This window comes from Haemaphysalis longicornis, unplaced genomic scaffold (assembly GCF_048455015.1).
Source record: "Haemaphysalis longicornis isolate Haplotype H1 unplaced genomic scaffold, Haemaphysalis longicornis Haplotype H1 scaffold_1, whole genome shotgun sequence".
Classification (NCBI taxonomy): Eukaryota; Metazoa; Arthropoda; class Arachnida; order Ixodida; family Ixodidae; genus Haemaphysalis; species Haemaphysalis longicornis.
In genome coordinates, this window is record NW_027526203.1 from 439,848,678 (window position 1) to 439,874,679 (window position 26,002).

General features: G+C 45.0%; 1 protein-coding gene across 3 annotated transcripts in view; it reads right to left on the minus strand.

The window, feature by feature from the left end:
- LOC144155827 (uncharacterized) overlaps positions 1-26,002 on the minus strand; it is a 126,361-nt gene that overhangs the window by 40,396 nt on the left and 59,963 nt on the right. For all 3 annotated transcript variants that reach the window (XR_013319650.1, XM_077687499.1, XM_077687498.1), the window contains 2 exons: positions 3,098-3,306; positions 2,937-2,996 (listed from right to left, as the gene is read on the minus strand). Coding sequence is in view for 2 of the 3 variants with exons in the window: in XM_077687499.1 (XP_077543625.1) it covers positions 2,937-2,996; positions 3,098-3,306 (269 nt within the window). In the remaining variant the exon portion in view is untranslated. The remainder of the gene's footprint in view (positions 1-2,936; positions 2,997-3,097; positions 3,307-26,002) is intronic.

Below are 26,002 nucleotides of genomic sequence, written 5' to 3' on the forward strand. Positions count from 1 at the left end.
ACACCCACCTTTGAGCGCGATTTGATGTTCCAGGCTGATTGACACCCGAATCCTCACCCGAGCTGAAATCTGATCTCTAAAGCCGCATTCCGACTCTTCACTGCCACTCTCATCGTTAAAATCCACAGTAGAAGGCAAAAATATGCGAGACGAGACGAGGCGCATTTTTTATGGCGCTCGCGCGAATATGACGCCTTGTTTACATTCAAAACCACTGCCCGTCAGAACAAATTATCTGATGCGTTGCCGCCTGGCGATAAAAAAACCTTCACAAGAGAAAACTCCAGTTTTCAAACTATCTCCTAGATGTCGCTAGGTGTTCCATCGAGCGAAAATTTGTATTTTGCAGGCTCGCGAAACCATCGATCATATGTGATCGATGGCCTATGGAGCGGTCCTGAAAGAGTTAACCTTAGCTCATGTCACAGACCCTTGTCTTGGACCCAAGTTTAAGATTGAGCCAAAGAAAAGTTGCACCCTGAGCCTGAGCCAGGGACTCCTGGACTAAGGAGTCTCCCCACTGGTCTGGCTCCACACACAGTCTCCCCACTGGTCTGGCTCCACACACAGAGTCGGATTAGGCCTCAATAAGGTCCAGCAAGTGTCCATCTGGAGAGTTTTTGCCCACAGAGATGAAACTGTTGGGGAGTAGAGGTATACAGCTTTGCTGAAAAAGTCTCATGTCTTTCAATCACGAAGCATTCTAGCACGAGGCGTTGGAAAAAGAGCCTCCCGGTGTTTAATACCGTGACTACAATAAACGATGACGACAGCCCACAGGGCTTCGCCCCTAAAAGTTAGCTTTCATTTCCACCCCCCCCCCCCCCCTTAAAGACAAACATGTAAAAAATTACTCCCACCTCCCCTCGCGGGAACCCTGGTGTGATGCGACGCTGAGGGGGGTTCAAGCGCAAGCGGAGAGCAATCGTTGACCGAAAGGCCGCCGGAGAGCGGCACACCGGTTATATGCGCAGCGCGCCCAAAGGAGAGGAGACCGTGGAGAGAGAGAGTACTGCACATGCGCAGCACCGCGTGCAGCGCCACCCACCGGCGGAGTGTGAGTGCACTGGGCCGCACACCCGCAGATGTTGAGAGAGTGTGTTCGCTCTCACCTGGGCATGCGCCGGCGCCAGTGCGTCTGCCGCGGCTATGACGCAACACAATCCACTTTAATCCAAGCTAAGCCAATCCAATCCAATCGAATCCAATCCAATGCCCCTCGCGAGAGAGTGTTCACTATCGGAGAGGAGAGGGGAGAATGGAAAGGCTACGGGCAACAACGGACGCACGCAGGAAGGACAGGGCCGCCGACAAGAGATGCTCTCAGCGTCGCATCTAAAATAAAGACTGATGTAAAAAGGATCGACGTGCAAAAAGTCTCCTACAGCCAAGGTAGTAAAGTACTAAACAAGCTGGATGAATAACTATGTTGCACAACTTGTCAGTGCAAACACAAACTACGAGAAAAATCAGGCATGGAATTAGATTAGGCTAGGATGCAACTGGCAAGCACTACCAAGTAATCAGCAATAGGCTACCTCTGTCACTGCCTGTTACTAAAAATTATGGTATGTACAACTAATGTGTACTTTCAGTGATGCCTTAAAGGAGCCATGAAGAGAAAATGCAAGTTGGTTTTATTCGAAAGATTTCGTGTTTTATAGTGCCCCCAGCGCTTGTCCGGATACAAACGGTGCTTTATTCACTGAGAAATTAAACAATTTAGGTTAAAATTTTGATTTTCCCGCTCAATCGTGCGTTTTCGTGGTCCCAAATGACATCACAGGAACCGACCGCTCTGCAGCCTAGAGTACCTTCATTCACGCATCCGCCGTACAGGGTAGAGACACGTATACGCTGGCGCCGCCATTTTCGGTTGCTCGCTCGCCGCCGAAGCAAGTCATTGTGTCAAAACCGCGCTAAAATTATCGCCGCAACGCGGTTTACTGAAGAAGTTTGAATCATATTGTCTGTTTCGCGTTGCTAGGTCTCGTGGGAAACGAAAAGAATAACGCGTTGAGCCCGTTGGCCCAATTGCGGCGGCACGGGACCGTTCAAAGGTTGTCTCCACCCTGTATAGCGGTGTTGGTTTGTTCCCGCGTTTCTTTACGTTCCGTAACCTAGATGGCGCCCCCATACCGTGGCAAGCGTTTGGTTTGTTTTTGCCCGCATTTAAACCTGGCTTGTTTTTGTTCTGGGAGAAAATATTCGTTCCCTGAAACAGTGCTCGCTCGACAAATGGGGTCACGTACGACACCGTTGCTTGCGTCAATCGGCCAGTGTCGTCTGAGACAACCCCAAGCCCCGTAGTGCTGTGCAGATAAACCAAGCATGCTGTGCGCAGTACGACTGCGCACAAACAGCAGAACGCATCAGTACTTCCATGTTTACATGTGCTTTCGTAACTTCCACTGTTTGTCCCATCATTCTTATTGCTTTGTAAAGAATGTGCCCTAAATTTAAGCGCAAATCGCTGGTTCGTCTAGTTTGTAAGCTCTACCTAATTTGCGTCTGCTTCTGCCAGCCTCCGCCAATCGCAGAGCTTAGCTCATGTGACATCACAGGTTCTGTTGCGGGAAATGAGCTGGTGGGTCGCATGACCATTCCCGTTTTTCCTAATTATGTAGCTTATTTGAACGAAGTTTACGTTAAAAGTGGTGTCAGTATGATTCTAACGAGACAATCTTTTGAATGAACCAAACTTGTGTTTTCTCTTCATGGCTCCTTTAAAGACAAATTTGGACTCCTCAACATACATATACAAAAAAAGAAACAACTTGCATCAACTTAACAAGTTACAGAAAATGAGATGATAAGAGTAACACAAAACAACAGAAAAAAAAGTGTCGGTTAGGCAATAAACTCGGGTGGAAGCCGTCCTTGCTGAAATCAAATACCATAAATGTCATTTTTAAAACAGAAATATGTGCACACACCTTGGCTCTTCACTCCAGTCTAATACTTCCTGTAGGGGACTGACACGGTCTTTTGTTGAGCTGTAACAACAGATGTGATACAATTACAGTCTTCCACACTGCACAAACAGATCGTAGCTCAAGCACAAAATTTCACAGAGAACTAAAATATGCCTTCACACCTTTCTGCATCGTCACCATTCCTTTGGAGTGCACTGTTTAAATCACTGAGCTCATCACTCGTAGAAGGCTGCAAAGGTGGGCTCCCAGGAGTGGTGCTGCTGAGATCATTTAGGCTTTCCTCCGCGACAGCCTTAGGAGGCGGCGACTGTAGCCACCGAAATGGGCCTCCCGTGTTTTCAAGGTCCTCCTCCGTGGTATGCTCAGACGCCTGAAACATGAAGTTTGATAATCAGTGCAACATCGCTAACCGGACCACGAGTATGCCTGCCACTTTCTCTGGAAACAGAGGAGCAAGTGGGAGGCACAGCTATTAGAAAAGCATAACAGATCAGCTTATGGGAACATACAGGGTGTGCAAAGTATCTGAGAACAGAACGTTGGCTTCAGGCGCAACATATCCCCGGCAGAATCACAAATTTTCACCAAACTCTGCGACATATTTCTCTTATGGTTTATCTCCATGAATCCGCCATAGGCAGCAATAAGTGATTCAATTCAGAAATGGCTGCATGCACGGATCGGGAGGGTCATTTCAGATAAGGTCGAACAAAGCATGGCTGGTCGACCTCTTCAATTCGCTTGAAATTTTTTTACCTCATTCCCGCATGTATGTAATGTGCGGATTCACAAATATTTTCGGCGGAAAAAATTTTGGCCGACTGAAAAAAAATTTGGAACCCACCCGCGTGGACCCCGGCCGCTACCTGCCCATGCACCGCGGCCAAATTTAGCGACGTCTAGCAAAAAATATACTAATCAGGCGGGAATGGTAATTTTTATGCTTAATCTACGTCTGGTGTACATTTCACGCCCAAAATATCGTTGGCTAGAAGAACATATATTTTTTGTAATAAATTTCCAAATCTTGCTCAGAGCGCATTTTGTTGTGTACTTTGCGGGCCAGTATTATCGTAAGTAATGGAGCTAGAGCGTTAAAATTTGAGTGAGGGCTGCTCCTGGCAAGCACAAATAAGGGCCGTAAATATCGTGTCTGCGCACACTACGGTTAAAAAGTAAATGGCGCACAATTGTGAAGAAAAAACTCCGAGTTCAGAGGCTTATTAAAAAAAAAAATACTTCGATTTTGCTGAAATTCTCCCCAGATGTTAACCTGTGAATGTACTTCAATGATCATTAAAAACATGTTGCATCATTTTGTTCCTGACACGCCTACAGCGCGCGAGAAAAAAGCCTGGTCGGCCAGGTCTTCACAAGATCCTGAGACACAAAACAGTGAGAGCAACTTCCAGTGAATGTGCAGACGTTTGATAATTTTTTTGTACCAAAGGCAAACTGTTACTTATTGATAGTATTACAGAGAATTCAGAAGCAAAACTGAAATTTTTATGTCAATTTTGGAACGAAAATAAACAATCTGCGCACCGCTAAACGTGTACTCTTCGAAGAAAAAACGGAGGAACTCCAGATTCACGTGCATTTACAAAAACCCTTCTTCGAGTTTTATGAAGCTTTCCATGGATATTTTCCTCCTACTTTAATTGCGTGAGCCATTAAAAAAACTCGCATCATTTTGATCACTGAAAAGCAAAAGAGCCTAGTCAAGCATGCTCGTCACAAGGAGCTGAGACATAAAACGACGATTGTGACTTTCTCCAGATTTCTCTTATTTATTTTGTAGAAAGGGCAGAATATCTTCTGAGATAAGGAGAATAGAATAACCAAGTGACACTAACGAAGTCAACGTTTGACATGACAGAGTTCTATCGGCACCCCATTAATACCGTGCAGCTACTAGCTGTTTATTTACACGTTGCTTGCTGCATCAATGTTCACAGTTTCCTCAAAGGGGCACAAACAGTCCGCGCTGCACATAGTTTGCATATATCTGCTTCTGATGACTTCCTTAAACGCCACACGTGCCAGGACTGTATGCCGGGAAAGGCACGCACTGTTCGCCATTCTTCCTTTTCTGTTTCGCGATAGCTGGAAACTTCGTTGCGAGGTATATGAAGTGAACGCCCTTGACCTTCTCAGACAACACAGTTACCATGTCTTTTGCCGTCTGAATCGCATTTCTTAGTGGTTCTCTTAGGTTGTAAAGTGTCGCCTGGTGTTTGACGATTCCCCCAACTCTGTCGCAGGCATTCTTTCCGTGCCCTGTTGCGGAGAATATCCATTGCGTTTCAAGAAGCTGGTGAAACGCAATAAAACTCATGAAGCTGGTGCCTGTTTTTAAAGTGACTGGCAGCTCCGTCACTCACATAAGTCACCTTGGAGTACAGTGGCAGATTGTCGTCTACCCACAGCCTGATTTTTGCTAAAGCCAAGCAGGCATGCGCAGTCATGGCAGACGTCATCACTTGCAACCACAAAACTATGACAAAAGAGACTGAGTAACAAGCTAAATATATACAAAAAGAATAATAAAATCAGAATACTTAAAAGGAATAATAAAAAGTGATGAAATGAAGATTAAAATGCGACCGTGGTCAAATAGTGGGGAGGTAGCGCAAGGCACTCTCCCAATGTGACAGAACTGAAAACTTGTAACCGTTCGAACGCATGCAGCCCCTTTTCTTCCAGTCCCCTCTTTCGCTCTTTCTGTCAGCCAAGTCCCCGCCGCCGCATACGGTTGAAAAAGCCCAAAAAACACTCGACTCAAACAAAAAAATGAAGATCCCACATGTGTCGTCCTGGACCCCACCGGGCTCAAGGGCGTTTGCCTTCCTGTTTGGTCGCTAATTCGGTAATTGAATCAGTGTGTCCGGAGAAGGACCGAAGAGGGGTGTGCTACCTGGAGACGATACCCGCGCCGGGGTCGTGTGTGGCCGATGTCCGTTTTTAATACTTGCCATGTGTACTGCCGACCGGACGAGCTTCCGTTGAACCTTTGATTTCAGGCGAACGAAAGTTACGTCCAGGCGAGTTAAAAAACAAGACTGCGTGCACCTTGTCAAATAGGTATCTTATGAACCAAATACAGCGCATCACGGCAGCAGTGCGCACAAAAAAAGAGCGTTGATAATGTAAGACAAAGAGTGACCGCGGTTGGGGAAATCTAGAGGAAGCTATAAAAATAGACCCGAAAACCTTCATATTGCGCGTTTTACCACCATACATTGCAGCGGTTTCGCCATCGCACGAATGTATCCGCGCTGTGCCTAGAATGACGCACGATATTTCTAGGGCTCGCACAAGTACGTTTAGAGGAAAATATCTGTGGAATGCTTCATAAAACTCGAAGAAGGGTTTTTTTTAAATGCGCGTGAATCTGGAGTTCCTCCGTTTTTTCTTCGAAGAGTACACGTTTAGCGGTGCGCAGATTGTTTATTTTCGTTCCAAAATTGACATAAAAATTTGTTTTGCTTCTGAATTCTCTGTAATACTATCAATAAGTAACAGTTTGCCTTTGGTACAAAAAAATTATCAAACGTCTGCACATTCACTGGAAGTTGCTCTCACTGTTTTGTGTCTCAGGATCTTGTGAAGACCTGGCCGACCAGGCTTTTTTCTCGCGCGCTGTAGGCGCGTCAGGAACAAAATGATGCAACATGTTTTTAATGATCATTGAAGTACATTCACAGGTTAACATCTGGGGAGAATTTCAGCAAAATCGAAGTATTTTTTTTTTTAATAAGCCTCTGAACTCGGAGTGTTTTAGTTTTTTCTTCACAATTGTGCGCCATTTACTTTTTAACCGTAGTGTGCGCAGACACGATATTTACGGCCCTTATTTGTGCTTGCCAGGAGCAGCCCTCACTCAAATTTTAACGCTCTAGCTCCGTTACTTACGATAATACTGGCCCGCAAAGTACACAACAAAATGCGCTCTGAGCAAGATTTGGAAATTTATTACAAAAAATATATGTTCTTCTAGCCAACGATATTTTGGGCGCGAAATGTACACCAGACGTAGATTAAGCATAAAAATTACCATTCCCACCTGATTAGTATATTTTTTGCTAGACGTCGCTAAATTTGGCCGCGGCGCATGGGCAGGTAGCGGCCGGGGTCCACGCGGGTGGGTTCCAAATTTTTTTTCAGTCGGCCAAAATTTTTTCCGCCGAAAATATTTGTGAATCTGCACATTACATACATGCGGGAATGAGGTAAAAAAATTTCAAGCGAATTGAAGAGGTCGACCAGCCATGCTTTGTTCGACCTTATCTGAAATGACCCAGGAGCTCCTTAGAGAAGTTGGCCATTGAGTGAGCAATGGCGCCCTTCCGTGAGAATTTCCTATCACGCGGCTGCCTTTTCGCCACGGATACCACGTCACCACCACAACACATCAGCTCTATCCGCACCTTGCAAACGAAGGAATTCGCTACCTTCAGAAAGGTGGAAATTTTCGAGTCGCTGTGGTGCATTTGATTGACTGATTGATTGATTGATTGATTGATTGTAGGGTTAAACGCGCCAACGCAACGCAGCCGATGAGGCGCGCTGTAGTGGAGGGCTCTGGATTAATTTTGACCACCTGGGGATCTTTAACGTGCTCCGAAATCTTGAACACAGGGGCGATTTTGCTTTTCGCCTCCATCAGAAAAGCAGCCGCTGCAGCCAGGAATCGAACCCACGACCTCGTGCTCAGCAGCACAAGACGAGGACTCAGGAGGTTTCATTTCCTGTGTCAATTTGTACGCTTCCATCTTTGAACAAACTGTGCAGGATGAATGATGAGGGGTCAACGAATAAGAAGCAGCACGCATAGATATATATAAGCCTTCTGGTGTCTATGGGGATAAGGAATAGCGTTCTCGAATACCTCGCGCACCCTGTATATGCATGCGTGTACAAGTGTTGCGAGTGAAAATTTTCACTGCACACATTAACTAACAGATGCGCTTGCTTGTTTACTGCCCTTGTCTGCAACACATTTTGTATTGCCCGAAAGTTATAGAAAGAACCCAACACCAGCAGGAAAGAACACCGCTCTTTCTTCTTGAACGATGGCACACATGGAAAAAAAACATAATTGGAGGCATTTGTTTCAAGATATAACAAAAATATGAACGCAAAGATGACGTTAGGAATGACTGCACAGTACCCCAAACATCAGTTGAGTGTAAAGCTATGCGGTGTACACATGCAGGCGGGTCAGGCTGGAAGATGCGTAAATATAATAAGGAAGCATAACGAGGCGGCCAGCATGCGCCCTGTCTGTTTCCAGCAACCGCACCAATTGGATTGAACAGTCAAAACTCGGACTCGAAAAGAGCAACCAGCCAGGACGATGCCAGGACGATGTTCACAGTATGACAGCACTCAACCACTAATTCCCGCACCACCGACAGCACAGAACTAAGTATTGTATATGCACCCAAAATGGCGTGGCCTCAAAACATGGCCTAAGAAAGTCTTGGGTGCTGCCTGTGAAGCAAATTCATTTCGTGCCTCATATGCTCTCACTTCTCCCATAGCACCACCTGGCACTGATGTCAACAGCCCAAGTCATAAAAGATGGATCCTCAGGGCATTTGTGAGAAAAGTGAGTCATTACTCACATGGCAAAAATCAAGTTCAGAACTCAGTTGTAAAACTTGCAAGGCAGATCACCATGCTTTTGTCCCTTAGATGTTTGCTTCGTCTCAATCACCATGTAATGTTTTCTTTTACTATTTCTAGTTAGTTGCAACAGTTAACCACATATAACAGCTTTCTATTAACTGAGAGAATACATTAGATTCAGAAATGTTCATTGACAATAGATCACATTCATACCATTAAACCAGGCATTAGAGAAATGCATGGAATATAGCAAACCTATATAGATTATGAAAACTTCCTGGAAATGGCACACAAGCAAACAGAAGAGAAAGAAAGGGATGAAGGCATTGTCCCTAACAACAAAACAAGTGCCACTGTACACTTCCTTTGTACGTTTTTTTTTCTTTTGCGCCATTTTCCAGATGTGACCATACCAACTTGCCCTGCTTACTACCCTTTTACAGATTATGATAAAGTGATTTGGTGGAAACTGGCATCATTGTGTAAGCATTGCAGGACAAGTGTTGAGGATACCTACACAGGGCTCTGGGAAAGCTCTTTATCAGGAACTTCAGTGTCAGACAAGGAGACACCATGCCTACTAAGTTATTCAGTCTCTACAGGATATATTTAGGAGGCTTGGTTTGGAGAAACAAGAGATGAATAAATGGGCAATGCTTGAGTCCCTTGAGGCTCATGAACAACACCGACTCATTCAGTGAGCCCAGAAAAGACCTATTTTGTAATGTGTGTTGGAATTCTGGTTTATATTCTTGTCTATTCTGCACTGTTATTACCAACTGAATTTTTCATTTTCGTATTTTTCAAGCTTACAGTCTCTAGTTATTTGCATTTTCAGTTTGAACCTTCCTAATTTGTTGGTTTTTCTTTCTTTCCCCTTGTTTTCATTACACTAATACAATACGTGTGTGCTTTGCATATGTAACCCCCTATGTAGCAATAACCTTTCACTATTGTGAATACATAAATAAACAAAACTTAAAGAACTACATTCGGAAAGCTAGAGGTAAATTTAAAGAAATTGAAAATGTAAAATAGCCAAGCAGTGAGGCATCTATTCAGTCTGGAAAACATTTTGTAGAAGAAGTGGCTGAATACAACTATCTGTGACAATCGTAACAAGAAAGAAATCAGGTGCAAAGTCAGCATCGGTTCAGATGCATTTGAAAATTGCCAATACATAATGAAGAAGTATGTTAAGCCTATCATACAAAAGAAATGCATAATGCCAGTGCTAAATTATAGGGCAGACTCTGACCTTACTACATGTCATATAAGGGAACGTCAGCTCAAAGGCCATAAAATAACAGACGATAGGAGTGACTCTTAGGAATAGGAAACGAGCATCATGAATGAGGAACAAACTGGAGTGGAAGACATGCAGATTCCGATGAAGAAAAGCAAGCAGAGTTGGGCTGGCCATGTGATGCAGAGTACGGACAGCAGGTTAATAATCACCCAAGCAACAGAATGGCTACCAAAGGACAGGCTGAGAAGTAGGGAGAGAAAGAAGACTAAGTCCGAATAATAGTAGGACGGGCCTTCGCCCTACAGCGGACACCAGCAGGATTATACATTTCAAGCCCATTAGACTCAATTAACGGTTGTCAAAAGTAAAAGTTTCTTCCTTGCTTGATTTAAATTTTAGCCATTTTAAGGGGGGACGTGTCTTTCAAAATCAACTTTTTTATTTCTTTGTGGATTTTGATGAAAATTGGCACAGCAACTGGAAATGCTTCTGTGATAACACCATAAAAATTTGAAGTTAATATTTTGATAACTTTTTTATGTATGAAATTTTCTTTCTGTTCCGCTTGTACCGAGCTTGAGCGGCTTATAAAACACGATAGAAAACTTGTTCGAAGTGCTTTGCATTCTCAAATGAATGGACGAGGTCGTGACAGTTTTAGAATTTTTTTTTTACAACACAATGTTTTTTAGTTTTCATTTTTTTAGAGGTTAATGTGCAACAGGCATGTCAACTGTGAACGATTATTTGAATAAAAAAATCACAAAAAACAAATCTGGAAAACTAAAAGTGTCACGACCTGAACAGTTCATCAAGGAATGTAATGCAAGAAACGGAATCAAAATAGACCCAGCAGTCACGAAGAAATCCCTGGGACAAGCGACACAGGTGGCAAAAAAAACTGTTTTGAGAAAACGGCTTCCGAAGTTGCAACATAGGTTTCACATATCAAAAGTCGTCACGGTTGTAGCCTTTCATGTACTTTTGAACATGGGGCTTCTGGAAGGCCTTGCCTTGAAATTGGAGTGCCTTTTCAGCCTTTCTCTTTCCAGAAAACATCATTTTCAGCTCCTCCGTGAAGAGTACATACCCCCCTTTGCAAACCAAACGGAGGGGAGATGGGTTTCAATGGGCTTTCAATGCAAAGTAGGTTAGTTGGTTGGCTGTATCGCACTGGACAACCTCCTTTTGCAGTGTTGTCACCATGGCAACAAGTTAAGCATTTTTTTAACTTAAATTTGAACATTTTTGGCTTTTTTTTCATGTTTTATCTTGCCTGGCACAGCAACTTAGTAGTGCAGGTGTTCATTGCCAAAAGTTTGCATACCACAAGGTTGAAAATGAGCTACTTTGAAGCTTGGTAGAGTATTCTGCATAACTCCCAACTTCAATGCAAGAGCATATTTTTTTTTACTACTTTTGACATTCAAGGCATCCAATATTTCTCGCAGCACAGCCAGTATGCCCTGAGCAATGGTATCAATAATTTCCCTAAAAAAATCACTGTTAAATGCTGCGACAGTAACGTACATTTTTAATGCAGAGAGCATATTTTTATTCCTATATTACTAACTCAAACCTGTTTGCATGAAAATTACAAGTGCACGGGAAACATTGCGCAAGAAAGGCGATATGGCTCGCGCGCATCGCAGCGCACGCTTACCGCGACATATCGAGCTTTGATTATACCTGATATGGCTGGTCAGGTCGCTTTTAAGATTAAAACTAACGTCGCAGGCATTAATTACAACTACTGGCGTTCAATCGTAACCGGTTGCCCAGTCATGTGATGCTCCAATGCGCGTCGGCTATGCCGTGCGCGCCGCAGCGTTTGACGCGTCGACCGTTTCTTTCTCAAGGCTAGCGAGCCCACAGTCAAAACACAGCACTAACTAAGCGTGTAAACATCGCAAATCCGACTAAAAGTTCACTTCACGAACCGCTATCGCAAGCGCGCACACCGCGTCACCCTCCGGGGTCTGGCGACGGTAGAGTCACGCGCACCACGAAGCGTTCGATGACCTCCGCCTTTCGAGCCACACAACTTCCCGTAATCTGACTCGTTATCTCTGGCATTCCCATCGCGATAACGTCCGTGTTGAATACCACAGATTGAACAGAAACTCGGCCGAGCGAAGCGGCGAAAATGAACTCAATCCGCTCGCTACGCAGCTCAGGCGGCCGCCATCTTGCGTTGCGCCCGCGACATCCAATCAGGAGGGTCGTCGTTCTGCGCCCCGACCGGAGGACCAATAGCGCTTCAGCATTTATTTCTAGCTTCGTTTGTGCGTCGTTTCTTTTCTGCCGTTTGTGCGTTTGTGAATGAACGAAGATAAAAAGAGACAAGCGGAACCGGAAAAACGATCGCTCGGCCGATCTAACCATATCAAAATGGCCGCGCCCGGTGGCACCGTTGCGGAGATAGAGCGCTCCGAAAATTGCCGTTTTTTCGCCCTTTTGCGCTGATAGTTTGTCACCGCGCCTGACAAAAGTATTTTTTTATGCCACTTTGCGACGCTTTTCAGCGTAAAAACTTTGCAGACGCACAGAATAGGAAACATAGAAGCCGAATATGCGGGTTTCAAAAAAAACGATGTTTTGGTCATTTTTCCGAAGTTGAAAGCCGCGTCCCCCCTTAACTCGCACATACGCCGAAATGAGGATGGCGGCTAAATACTTGCTGTTTGCTCAGCAAACAGCACACAGTAAGCTATTTTTATGGGAAGCACATATGCACTATCTCACAGAACAAACATGATGCAAGATGCAAACAAGCTGTTACAAATGCACATTAAAAATTAGCATAAAAATTAGCAACAGCAAGCCCATCCACATTACACCTGTGATGTAAAAATGAGTTGCAAACAATATGTCTTAGAAGTAAATGAGTGCTCAGTTTAATTACATATAGCCGTTTCCTTCCCTTTAACAGCTTTAAATTCGCACAAGTTAACACCTTAAATCCACACAAGTTAACACCTTACAAAACACTGCCACATCTGCAAGTTGGAAAGCACAAACTTTTCAAAAAAGCCCCTAATTTCCCCGTTTACATTTTTAAACATTGAAAATAAGTGAGCAGTGCGTTAAAAATGTGTTGCATACAAAGAAGTCATTTGAAATTGTACAAGGAAATTGAAGCATTAGTACAGCCATGGGCAAAAGTTTACGGACCACGAAAAAGGCAATTTTATGTTATTTCTCTTCCGGAAGCAGGCCACAAACTGTGGTATGCACGTGAGATGTCATATAATTACTGAAATGTTGCATAAATACCCCACGCATTAATAATCCAAAATTTCTGCTTCCGTGGTCTGTAAACTTTTGCTCTTGGGGGTACGTTTGGCAGCAGAATAAGTCGGGGCACACAAGCGTGTGGCAAATTGCATCGCCACGCAATCTGATTATCTGCTTCTGGTGTCAAGATGCCGCTGTGCACATGCACATCCTTGTATGTTTGCCACCATGCCTATTTCTCGCTTGCAGTAGGAAGACTGACTACATGTAGTATTTCCTTGCTAGAGTTGATTTCTCTGATTCCACAGGGGGGGAGTGCAATTCACCACAGCACAGCAAGGTTGAAGCGTGTGCTGCTTGCTTTGCCGTGATTGACAGATAAAGCACTGCCGAAAGACATTTGTTCTTAATGTTCAATTGCTCATTGCTGCCGATGGGTAGTTACTCTCTATATTCGTACCACGATAGGCACATTGCACTTGTCTGCTACACATGCGCAAGCGTCTAACAAGATCATGATTAGGCCCGATGTTTTCAGCATTGTGCTCCCAAGATGGAGTTCCTTTTCGGGCCACAGAGCAGGGAAGGCACGTATTAAAACCCTGAATAAAGCAAAAACGAAAGGAAAACCACTGAAGCCCTTCGAAAGAAATACCACATGAGAAAGTTCCTAAAGAAAGCGATTCCTATTGCCAAACTGCACGTAATCAGCTTTCCTGCAGCAACAGAGGAAAGTGTCATGTTAGTAAGCACAAAGGGATATGCATGTGCACTGCAATGTCTCGACACCAGCAAGGCGCTGCGACGATGCATTTTTGCAACCGCCTGTGTGCTTAGGCTGATTTGTAAGAAAATACTTACAACCTTGGGCCAGATTTTGGAACAATTCTTTCTTAATTTTATCTTTCTGGCCTGGACACGAGAGCAGTGCAGTGGGGTCAAGACACCGACGAAAAATAACAATAATAATATGGAAAAACCCGGAAGTCTTGCCCTTGCCCGATTTAAAAAACAAATGCAAACTTTTTTTTTTTTTTTGAGTGCACAAAGAAATAGGCTGGCTTCACCACAATGCCCTAAAACAAATTAATGCCACCGAAAGTATGCAGACATGGAGAATGATGAGGGACAACATATAACTTAAAAAGGAAAAATAGGATCTGAGCAAGGACACGGCGCAATACAAAGATGTTGTGCATGCCTTGTGAAGGCATGATGGTTGCCATTCATTCCATTTGACACAGAAATTGACTGAGCTGTTGGCACCACTGTTTTCGGTAGCAGAACGCTTCACATGGATTGCTCGTGTTTTTGTGACACAAGGCACAATCACTTTTTTTCTTACACTCACTAGGTACCAAGGCAAAGAATGGGATATGGCTAAGACTTCATTAAAGCTGGTCTCAACAATACATAAGTGCCTGAAAGCTGCTTAATATTACCGGAATTACAACCATAATGATTGAAAGTTACAGCAAAATATTTCAAAATTAAAGGAATAAAGAGGGCTGGCAGAGCAGACCCTTAAAAAGACTCCTCCCCTAAACCGCCAGTCCCAGCTTTATCACGGAGCTTTCCTTTTCTTTGATAATTTTTGAAGCTGAGAGCAAAATGAATCTCGACCCTCTCCAAACACTTAGGCAATCTTGGTTCACCCTTGAAATCCTCCACTGTTACTATATGCCGACTTAAAGGAGCCATGAAGACAAAATACAAGTTGGGTTTATGAGAAAGACTGCTTAGTCCCGATAACAATGATACCAATATCATCGCAATCTCCGAACAAATAACGGAGTTATTAAAGAAAACGTGTGAAGCAGTCGCGACCCCCTAGCCAATTTCCCGCAACTTTTCTATGACGTCACGGAACCTCGTTTGCGCGATTGGCGGCCGCCTAACTGACCTGTCGCGACGACACATGACTGGACGTCTGTAATGGGGCCTCTAGTTCCATTTGACCGCATCACTTGAATGCTAACGTGCAGTTAACGCACTGAAAATTATGTTTTATTGTTGGCCCGTATGACGTCATTCTTGCTCATAACATGCCACTGTGGCGCAAAATTTGAAAGTTTTTAAATACTTTTTGCTTTAATTTCGTTAAAAAAACATCTTTTGTGGCTGTAATGGAGCTGAGTGAGATAGTGAATCCTAGTTCTTTCAAATTAAACAAAGTTGTATTTTCTCTTCATGGCTCCTTTAAATCAGAGTAGGGAGGATGAATCCGTACACATGTACGCAGCTAGCAGACTGCATGCTGTGAAGCTGCCCTCTATGTGGCCTCACTCTCACGAGCTCCCATCTCTTAACATGAACTTTAATGCCCCAAATATTCCAAGGGGCACTTTTGAACTTCAATCTCCCAGTTTTCACTCCCTTCAATGTCAGGCTCCCAGTTTTCACTCCCTTCAATTTCACGCTCCCTGTCCTTGCCCTTTTTAATGTCAAGCACCTTGTTTTCGCTCTGCTCAATTTCAAGCTCCATTGAGACAGAGAGGCTCCAGAGGCTCCAATGGAGGCTCCAGCCTCCATTGAGACAGAGAAGTGACCCAGTTAGAGCAAAGAAGAAAAAAAAAATAATTATTAAGCTTCCTGCAGTGCTACACGAAAATTACAAGATAGGAGAACTATAATTAGTTGAAAATCTAGTCTGCCATTTTTCCAATTTCCTTGGCCTCTTTCAGTGAAGTCAGGCTCCTTTTTATACATTGCTGCAATGCCAAATGATGTGCACTGGTACACACTATACGCACCATGGAGTAAGATGGGAGGGAAACAACGCTTTATCTGGCAGCCAGATAATATCACAAGCACTTGGCACACATTTAACTAGTGGGATCTGTTGTGGGAGAAGCAACTGTGTGGCTGCAGCTGCACAATTGCGGCCGATGTAATCTCATTCATCAGGTGTCGCTATAATCTTCTTCACTACTGCAGCCGTGAAGCTGCATAATCCGCGTTAGTTTTCATTGTGACATTATCTGGTTTCTCACTACTTCCCGCCGAAATGGGCATTTCCCCGTCGTATATTTTTTCTCGGGGATACGCACTCTTTACTCTTTACTGAAGACAAAAAAAAATTGTACTTGAACAGACTAACAGCACGGCTTCCGTGTTGACAGGCTATCAAGTTAGCACACCACGGCAAGGCTTCCACATTGACAGGCTATCAAGTTGGCCAACACCAGAAAAAAATGCATGCCATAAACACCAGAAAAAAATGCATGCCATAACCAAAGAAATTTTTCACATAAAAACATACGAGGCAATTAGGGCAAGAACAATTTTGTCTATGACCAGACACACACACTCATCGCCATTCCCCGACCACCAGGCTCAAGCGGTCAGCACAGTCAATGCAGCAGTCAAAGAACTATCAGCAGCGACCACCCTAACAAACTCGACGGTGACAGCATAAGAAGTCACAAATACCCTTGCGGCCATCACTGGAGAATAATACACTACAATCATCAAACTCACAGATGGCCTGTTGCAGCTACACATAGAATTTCACAACCCACATTGCACATACTGTAAAGGCACCCCAAGTTGCCAACTATGGCCATTACTGTATATGGTCACCAGGACACACCGGCCTTGAAGGAAATGAGGTGGCCCACGCCACAGCCCGAGAACATTCACACCGGGCCTTCTCCAAGAGGGAAAGCAACCAAGAGATTAGAATTTGAAGCCCACAATACCAGAAATATCGTCACACTACAGAAAGGCTCGTAAATACCCAGTCCCACACCAGCAACTAGTGAAAGAATAAGCCACCATGCTACGAAGACTTCAGACCAACATATCCTCACAACAGCATACTCGGCAACATGCACCCATCACAGTACAATGCCAACTGCAAATACTGCACACGGGTCAACACCATGTACCACATGTATCGTTTGGGAGTGCCCTTAAACGCCGGCACTCGCATCACACCCAAATCCTTCCTTTCACAATGGGTGGAGCTGAACAGCCCTGGCCTCTCTGACCAGACTAACATGGTTGGGAGGGCGAGGACAGCCAGAAGACTTCAAGAACCTTGGACTGAGGACTCATTTCATCAGACAGGTCCCCCTAACACCAGCACCTTGCTGTTTAGAAGTTTGTTTATCAAAGGAGAATGTCAAACAGGAAGTACATCCACTGCAAGTCTATACAAGCTCCCTGGTAAACCTACCTATCCGTTCATGCATAACCATTTAATTAAAAGGACTAGGATTAGGACCTAGCAGTGTGGATTAGGCTACATGGTAGAAAAGAGCAATGCATTCACAGACGGGTAAAGCAGGCCATCGGGGCTGAAGGCACAGTTATTTCATTTGTAAATATGTTTTGCTCCACAACACAGCCTGGCTTCAATCACCCCTATAGCTTTCTTTCTTTCGTTTTTTTTTAAATACAAGCACTAACATTACGAGCATGTTTACTTGTGCAAGTATGTTGACTATTAATTCCTCCGGTAAAATGTGAGAATCACCCTTGCACCTACAATTTACCTATCCTAATGTACAGATATGGATCATGTGCCAATTTCATACAAAGTATAGATTCTCTGCAATGCTTGCGGTCAGTCTGCACTCCGTCACTGCATCCTCTTAATGGCGTTGATCCCATATTCTCCCCTCCTCTTCCCTAGCTGGTACGTAAACTGCCAGATTTTGCTTCACTGTGCCTTGTGCACACCCTTTATCGCAAGCCACCCTTAACACACCTTCATATATCTACTGCAAGCCACCGCTTCACAGAAAATCAAATAAGTGGACCAATACCCGCTTAACTCAGGAAAGCATGTTTTCACCAACGCAGCTGCTGTCCACAAGGCATCACCTTGATGGGCATGCTGGAATGCAAGGCGTTGGTATACATTCATATCATCGCAAGTGGGATAATGGTAAATTTCATTTTGCAAAAACATCACTAAATGCATAGTCTTTCATCATGACTGGATTTGAACACTGTATAGGTGAGTCATATGTATATATATTTTTTGGGGGGTTGCTGCACGGCAGTGCAGGGCAGATTGTATGCGAGAAAATCCGGAAATGCCGTTGGGCGTCGATATTCCCCTTCCCAATAAAAAAAAAAGCCATTTTCATCCTGCATAAAAGGGAGTTTTGTTGCACCATTATGTTAAAGGGGCCCTGAAAGGCGTTTTGAGCACACTAAATGAACTAGCGCAATCGTTAGATTGGGTCGTCAACATCAGGTGTGCCCGTCAGCTGTGCCAAGAATTACTCTTCTACGTGCAGCGGAAAGCTCACACTTTTGTTGCAAAGTTTGTCACCCTCACCCTTTTCTCACCCATCCCTGCGCGTTTTTGGACGCCGCCATCTTCACATGTCTCAGTCATCGATTCCCAGATGTTCGTCATGAGGTAGACATTCTGCTATTGGGCGGCTTTTTCACGAACTTCCAGCAAGGAGATGTGTCGTCTGCTCAGCGCCGGCTCACCAGCTGATCTGCCAGCGGAGTGCCGTAGTGCTTGGACATTATACGACACACGAAATAAGTGTAAACAAACACTTAACCGTTTGTATTCAATGCAACGCGGCCATAACATGACATGGATATTATCTTACGTGAGTACGTACCATAAAGAAAGCGTCGAAGCCCCGTGGCACTTCTTTTGTGCAATCGCAGAGAACGCCCTGAGCCAGATGCCCGGGTTCGACGCATACATTTTATTCAACTTCAAAACAATCCAGAGATGCGTTTCGAACGAACACAACGTCACAACATGCATTGCAAGTCTGAACTGTGATTGACAGACGATCGGTTGCTTCCTCCTGCCCGTCGTAAATTCGGCACTCACCTCGCACCCGGTTTACGGGGACGAACAGCAAGTCACTTAACTCTGGCGCGCAAGCCGAGAAGGCTTTTAGCCAGGCACACTGCACATACCCCATGCGAGGTTGAGTCGTACGTCGCTCGAGAAAGATAATCCAGACAATGGGAAGCACTATCCACCCGCAGAAGTACAAAGTCTCATTTCATCGCGAAACGAACGCGTCCACAACACAGAAGGCGATGCACACGCACACAGCTTCGGTCGCTGCCTTGGCTTAGCTGCAAGCTTTGTTTGGACAGTCAGCGATGTTACGACGATAGAGTTGCGTGAGTGCGACGTGCTAACCACTTAACGTATTTAAAAACACAGGGACAAAGAACTTGGTTCATCGGAAGCAAAAAATCTTTCCTCCTTCTCGCGCTACTTGCCACCATGTTGCAGCCTCACGTACGCACGCTATTTTGCTGCTAATAGAGAGTTTTAGTGCAGCGTTTGTTGCCTTTGCATACGCGAAACGCTAAATTTTTGCGTCCCGCTACATAAACACCGCGAGGGGAGTTTTAGTTGAGCGTCTCATCAGTTTTGCGTAGCGACACACTAATGCATACGGCGCCATCTGTCTAATGTTTTGCAAAATGACTCGCCGGCTGATCTGCTAGCGGAGTGCCGGAGTGAACATTTTAAGACTATGCAAACAAGTGCAAACAAACGCTTTACCGTCAGTGTTGAATGCAACACATGGGTGCAGCTTGCAAGAACACGGGTGCTCGCTGCTCGAGTGCAGCGCTGATTTGCTCTGCGCCTTCCCGTTCATCGCCACTGATAAAGCGATCCGATCCAGCACGTTTTGTGCATGGGTTCTGTGTCGGTTTAAAATGTATTTTTCCCATGCCGCCGGTACGTATTACCACCGCCGCAAAATAAGACCCGGCACAAGCGGGGCCCATCTGAGACGGCTTTTTGGATAAACAGTGCGCGGTGCATCAAAGGGAACGAGCGCACGACTCTCCCCGTGCGGCTGCGAGTTCGCCGCCGATAAAAAGTCACGTGCTGCCGATAGCAACTGCAGCAACGTACACCGCGAAAGGGAAAGGCCAGGCCACACACATGTGGCCAGGTCTTTCGTTCGCTTTTCCAGCCTTGAGCGGAGTGTGGGATCCATGTCCATGGTGTCAACAAAGATGAAAAAAAAAAAAAGCCGGAAGAGCTTGCTCGTAGCAGACGGCAGTCTGAGGAGTGCAATAGCGGAAGTACGTCACCGCTGAGGAGCGCAGCATCATGGGAGGGAAGGCTCGTGCGCCGACAACAGCGAAGAAAAAGTTGAAAGGAGGAGGAAATACGGCGCGACAATAATGCGCAGTTCTTGATTTACGATTTCTCAGCTAATTCTTGCAGGAGGAGATTGCTAATACATTGCTCTATTTGGTTACACGTACATCCATGCATCGGCGGAAGGTATTTCAGGACCCCTTTAAGCTTTTATAAACTCATAAGTGATGACCACAGCCAGCACATTATTTACTTTGAAGAGGCCCACATGTTGCACAGCCTTGCTCTATAGGATATACCTTTTTGCTACATTTGTCATACCAGCTCATTAACGAATTCCGGTGCTGCTAAGAGCCACCTACGAAAATGCACTTAAAGGAGTACTGACACCAAATTTTGATGCCTAAAAAATGATATAATTGGCTTCATTATTTTGTACAGACGCCTCGCAGAAATTTTTGCAGCGATCCGAGGCGGGAATCACATGTAAAATCGATTTTGATTGTCCCGCACGCGAGCTTCCACAAATCGGCAGCACGAGCGAAATCACTTTCGGCGTGACGAAACATCAGCCGGCGTGTCTGGCCGGTTCAGGGTGACGTCATATAGTCGTTTTCGGAACCGGAAACGATATCCTGCGCTGCTGTTGTCGGTGGTATTCGTTTGGGCAGGAGACGTACGGGTGTAGCTGTGTAAGCAATGCTTGTAAACTTTGCGCACTTTGCGTGTTCGACGTCTTTGCTCTTCAGTTTGTGGCCGGCGCATGGTGTTCCCTTGCACTGGTGCCGACAACTGCGCGGTGCGCGTCGCCAAGTTCGCCCAAGTTGTGCTATGGCAAGCTCGCGGAATGCGAAGTACTGCTCGTGGAAGCCTGTCCGAGCAAATCGACGACGACGCCAAGATGCATTATTTTCCACGCGACGACATGCAGCGCTAAACGTGGACCGAGTTCGTGCGCGGCGGCCGCCGCAAGAGCTGTCGCCCAAGCCAGCGGGCTCGGCGTTGCTCGGGTCAGCTTGGGTGTTGGGAACTTCAGGCTTAGTATCGTCACAGAACAGGGAGGATGTATCGTGGCGAATATTTGATCGCCGGTATCTGTAAAACTGCGAATGACCATCCCTTACACAACTTTTCACCACACTACCATCCCCTTTTTCGCATACTGAGCTTTATTTTGGCGATAACTGCCGTTTCAGCGATCGGTGACCAAGACATCTGTCGTGGCCTGTTTTGATCACGACCGGCTATCCGGTCGTGGTTTTGATTCTAGCGCGCAGGTGGCGCCATCTTTCAGCCGCACCGCGGTGCCGGCAGTGCTGGGTCGGAGCGCCGAACCTCCGCTGCCGGTCAATGTAGGCTTACCATCGCGGCAAATATCTGAACGCCGCTTTTGGGAAGGTCCTTTCAAGGCCCCTTTCACGGCGAGTTAGGCGTGCTCAGTGGGTGAGTGGGTGGAGAAGCTGCATGCAGCTTCTGAAATGCACTATAGTTTGGATTTTATCATATATGTTGTCTGCCCATTCCAGTCTTCCTGCCAATGGCCATACAGTCTCTCACACACATGTTTTAAGATCCTTGTAGGGGACGCACTGAATATCTAGGTCAGTCCGAAAAGCAGCAGCAACAGTGCTCCTCTCTGCTTCCTCATTTCCGGCTATGCCGCAGTGCCGCAGCAATTTCCAGTTTTTGCTACTACGCTAAGCAGAGCAGTTTTAGAAGCTCATTAAAAACTGGATTAAAGAAGCTCATTAAAAACTTTTCACAAGGGCTCTGGCTGGGCCCTTGAGCATCAGGATCAGGGATCACGATTTCTTGTAGTACGTCTTGTGCACAAGAGTGCAAAAAGTGCCACAGGAAGATTACAAACCACATATATGTACAGCACCCTGGCCCCATACAGACGTCATTTCCTTACATGAAAAACCGCAATTTTTTGAGACAGAACCATTACAACCAAAATCCCTACACCAGACTTCATTTTTGATGAAGGCCATTGGCTGGATGCTCAAGTAATGACAAATTCTACTAAATGCCAGGTCTCAGATGCAAGGCCAAGTAGCTAGTTTGTTGCTTGAAGTAGCAGCTACTTGTAGCAGTCTGAAAGCCAACGAAAACTGTTTTCACGATTTTCATAAGTAGGTGCCAGAGTTCACCTGAGTGCGCAGGTTTTCGAGAGCACAAAGATGGCTATGCAAGATTGTGTGCTTCAAGTGCAAGTTCCACTAAGGCCTTGACATGACCTAAAGCTATACCAGAAAAGCAGATTATGTCCAGCTTCTTTTGCAATGAAAAAAAAAAGTCTAGTATATTGTATAGTTATCACATGAAAACTGCAGTACTTACTGTTATCCAAATTTTTTTTGCAGGGCTTTTAATAGCTTCCTAACCAGAAAAAAATACCCCCCCCCCCCCCTATTTTTGTGGTACAGCATGAATTCAGGATTAAAAGGGATATTACCACCATGCAGACAAAAGCATTCGTATACTTGCTTTCACACCTTTGTTCACCCACAACTTGAATTCGTTGAATCTATCTGGTCCTCTTATGAAATCTAAGTAGGGCAGCCCATTTCACTTTACATAACTATAAATATCACAACATAACACATAGTATTAAGCTCTCTTCAACCCTTCAGTACTCACCACGATATTGCTTTTTCTATACCTCTTCCATAAATACGCTTGGAGCAACACACCATTCCCACTTCAACTTTACGTCAGTTGTATTACATCCCGTATATCTCATAATTAAGATTCATACCATTATACAGGGCAACTGAAGCCTTTAACTCATCTGCTCTTCATAGCATCATCCATTTGTGGAACAATCTTTTGAACATGACACCTTAACCAGATTTCAGTAAATTCCTTCTGCATTCTTTGTTTTTGTAAATAAGAATTCCCCGCTAGCTTTCATACCTTGTTTAATAACTGCCTTTCGCAACCCTCGAATGTGCTTTTTTTTTTTCCAGTGTCCAAATTTCAAGACCTAAGGTATCTGTCCTCTCTGTACCACAGCATGTGCTTTCTTTTTCCAGGATTTCACTTTGCGCTCACTTCCATTTCCTTTAGATTGAATAATGTCCTTAGTATATACGAGGTTAGGTTCGGTATCTTCATTGTCCTTACACTTGCGCACCTTAAAACTAATACCGATTGCTCTGTATGTGTAGCATCCACACATTTTGGTTGTCTATATTTAGAAGTTTTGTTTGTTATCCCGATTTTTATTTGTTGTATTTTTACATACTTCTTGTCCGCAGTATGCCCCAGTGCCTGACTTGACAACATTTTGTCACCTTTTGCTCTCACACTTGTACTGCTGACATACTATGTCGTCATCAAATGTTTCATTACTTTTTGTTCATTGAAATTTGAGCTGAATGTTCAAACATTCGTCAATACCTTTCAACTATTACCTTTCAAACAAAACCAAAAAATTCTCATGCCCCGTTCCGTGCCTGCACCAGCAAACACAGCCATATCATAATGTGGGTGTATAACACATTGTTCTTAACAGTGGCACACACCCTAAGTGCAAAAGTTTTACCCACAACTTGCATGCACGAAGTAACCCTCCAAGTGGCTCCCATTTTAACCCATTCCCTCCTTATAGTTTCTTTCTGGTTTGGCCTAGCACAAAACTTTTCCGTTTAATTGTTTCCCATTGTGGCTCTTCCTAGAATAACCCTCCCAATTTGACTTGGGTGGCTCAGACAGAGGCACACAAACCACATGCAGCCCAGGTGCATTACGTCGGGGACGGTAGATCAGTGACAGTCATTTCAAACGTTGCCTAGCCTTAACCCCCTGATAATGTTTATCAGACCAGAATTAACCAGATGCAAGTTTCTTTATTTTGGGGAGGGGGGGGGGGGGGGGGGAAGAGAGGTGGGTCTGCAAATATTTCTTTTAGGTTTATTTTTGTTTCACCACGATTGCTCCCTTTCTGAGGGCCGTGAAAAACAAACTTCCATTGACTCCATACAGAATCATAAAAACCTGAAATGCTTAGCAAACAAGCTTGTCAAACAATTTTTTAGATGCGACGCATCTCTTTCACCCGCCCTGTCCCTCCGGCGGCGTCCGCATCCCTCCCCCATTCTCCTCGCCGCGCCGGCTGCGCGCGAGCGCCGCTCTAACCGCAGCGCCATCTGCGTGTTAGCACTTGCCGGCGCTCGCTCCGTCGCTGTGCCAGCTGTGCGTGGGTGCGGGTTAGCGCGCAGCTTGCGCTCGGTTAACACATGCGCTGCTATGCACTGCTCTCTCTCATTCCGCTGCATATAAACGCGGTAACTGCGCGGCTCCGCTCAGCCGATGACATCCTCCGATGACCACCAATGATTTGAGTGGAGACTAACAGGCCTGCTATCGCGATGGTCGGCGCAACCGTAACAAGCACCGGCCACCCCGATAAATATGGACACACAACAACAATCGACACGCTAACATAACGGAAACGCAACGGAAACCCCCGATGCGTCGCATCTACCCCATGGTTCCCTTGCGGGAAGATGGTGTAAATTTTTTTAGGCAGTGAGGGATGATGGGAAGTGGAGAAAAGCAGCACAAGGGGAAATGTGAAACCACAGCTGGGCCGTGCTGCAACACTGCCACCGAGCAGCCATTATGTCATAGGGCCACACAAGATGCCCTCGTTTTCTGCTACCAATTTCTTGAAGACAAATAGAAAGATGCGCTCTACGCAATGTACAAACCATTCTGCATTCCAGCTGCACCTACAGACACTATCTGTGGCAAAGCAGGTATCTTTTGCCCAAGGCTACCACAGCTGGACATCATGCATCAAGAGCATGATATGTGCATTAGGCATTCGCCATCTTTTATACGCTGCATGTGCCTTATGACCAATCTGCAATTACTGTCTAAAAATCAAAAGGATTTAGAGTAAAGAATGGCCTAGTCAGTGAATGCACATTTTGCGGACCACTTTCAGAAACCAATGCATATATTCAGACATGGGAAACTGGAATGGGTTGAGACGAGACCAGCTCAAATGGGAAGGGCCAATGGAAAGCTGGTTGAAACAAGACGGGTTCAAACAGAAATGGCATTTCAGGATTGGGTGGGTGGACAAGGGACGGATTAAAACCGGAATACTGTTTCGAGAATGGTTTGACACGCTGTAGGTTGAAACAGGAATGTTGTTTCATGGTACACCCAAGCCTCCTGTACAAAAAACATGAGCTCCTGAACCAAATTCCAGCAAAATATTGCTGTCTTGTTGCACTGCAAACCTCGCCAAAGCAAGCACCTCGCATACGCAAGACACCTGTTGCCAACTGCTGTGAACGGCCTGAATTTGCCAGGCACCCAATTTTCGAGAATTTCTGGAGCTGCCAACTCTCCCCAATAACGCATGTAAAATATCAATGCTGTGGAAACAAATGATATCGGTGCACCTGGACCCTTTAGTGATAGTGTAAATGCTAAATACATCCTCGTTTTTTTTTTTTTTTTTTTTTTTTTAGGGGGGGGGGGGCAGGGGTAGTGATTTTAATGCCAAAGCTACACATGGACTAGGAGGCACACTGCAGTGGAGGGCTCCGAATTATGACCACCTGGGGATCTTCAACGTCAGCTAAATGCCTGACACATGGGTACTTTCACTTTTCGCCTCCATCATCTGAAAAGCAGCCATTGTGGCCGGAATCAAACTCATCCCGAATTATAATTTTAATTAGTAAACGCACATGGATTTGTTGTGGCACTTATCTCTACCGCACAGTATCATACAGAGGACATGAGTGCTGCAACAAATTCAAGCTTATCAGGCGAACATTTACACCTTTCCCGATTGGGGCAGAAACGGGACACGATTTCAAGTGTACTTCGCGCTACCTCTATAACTTTACCTCTACCACA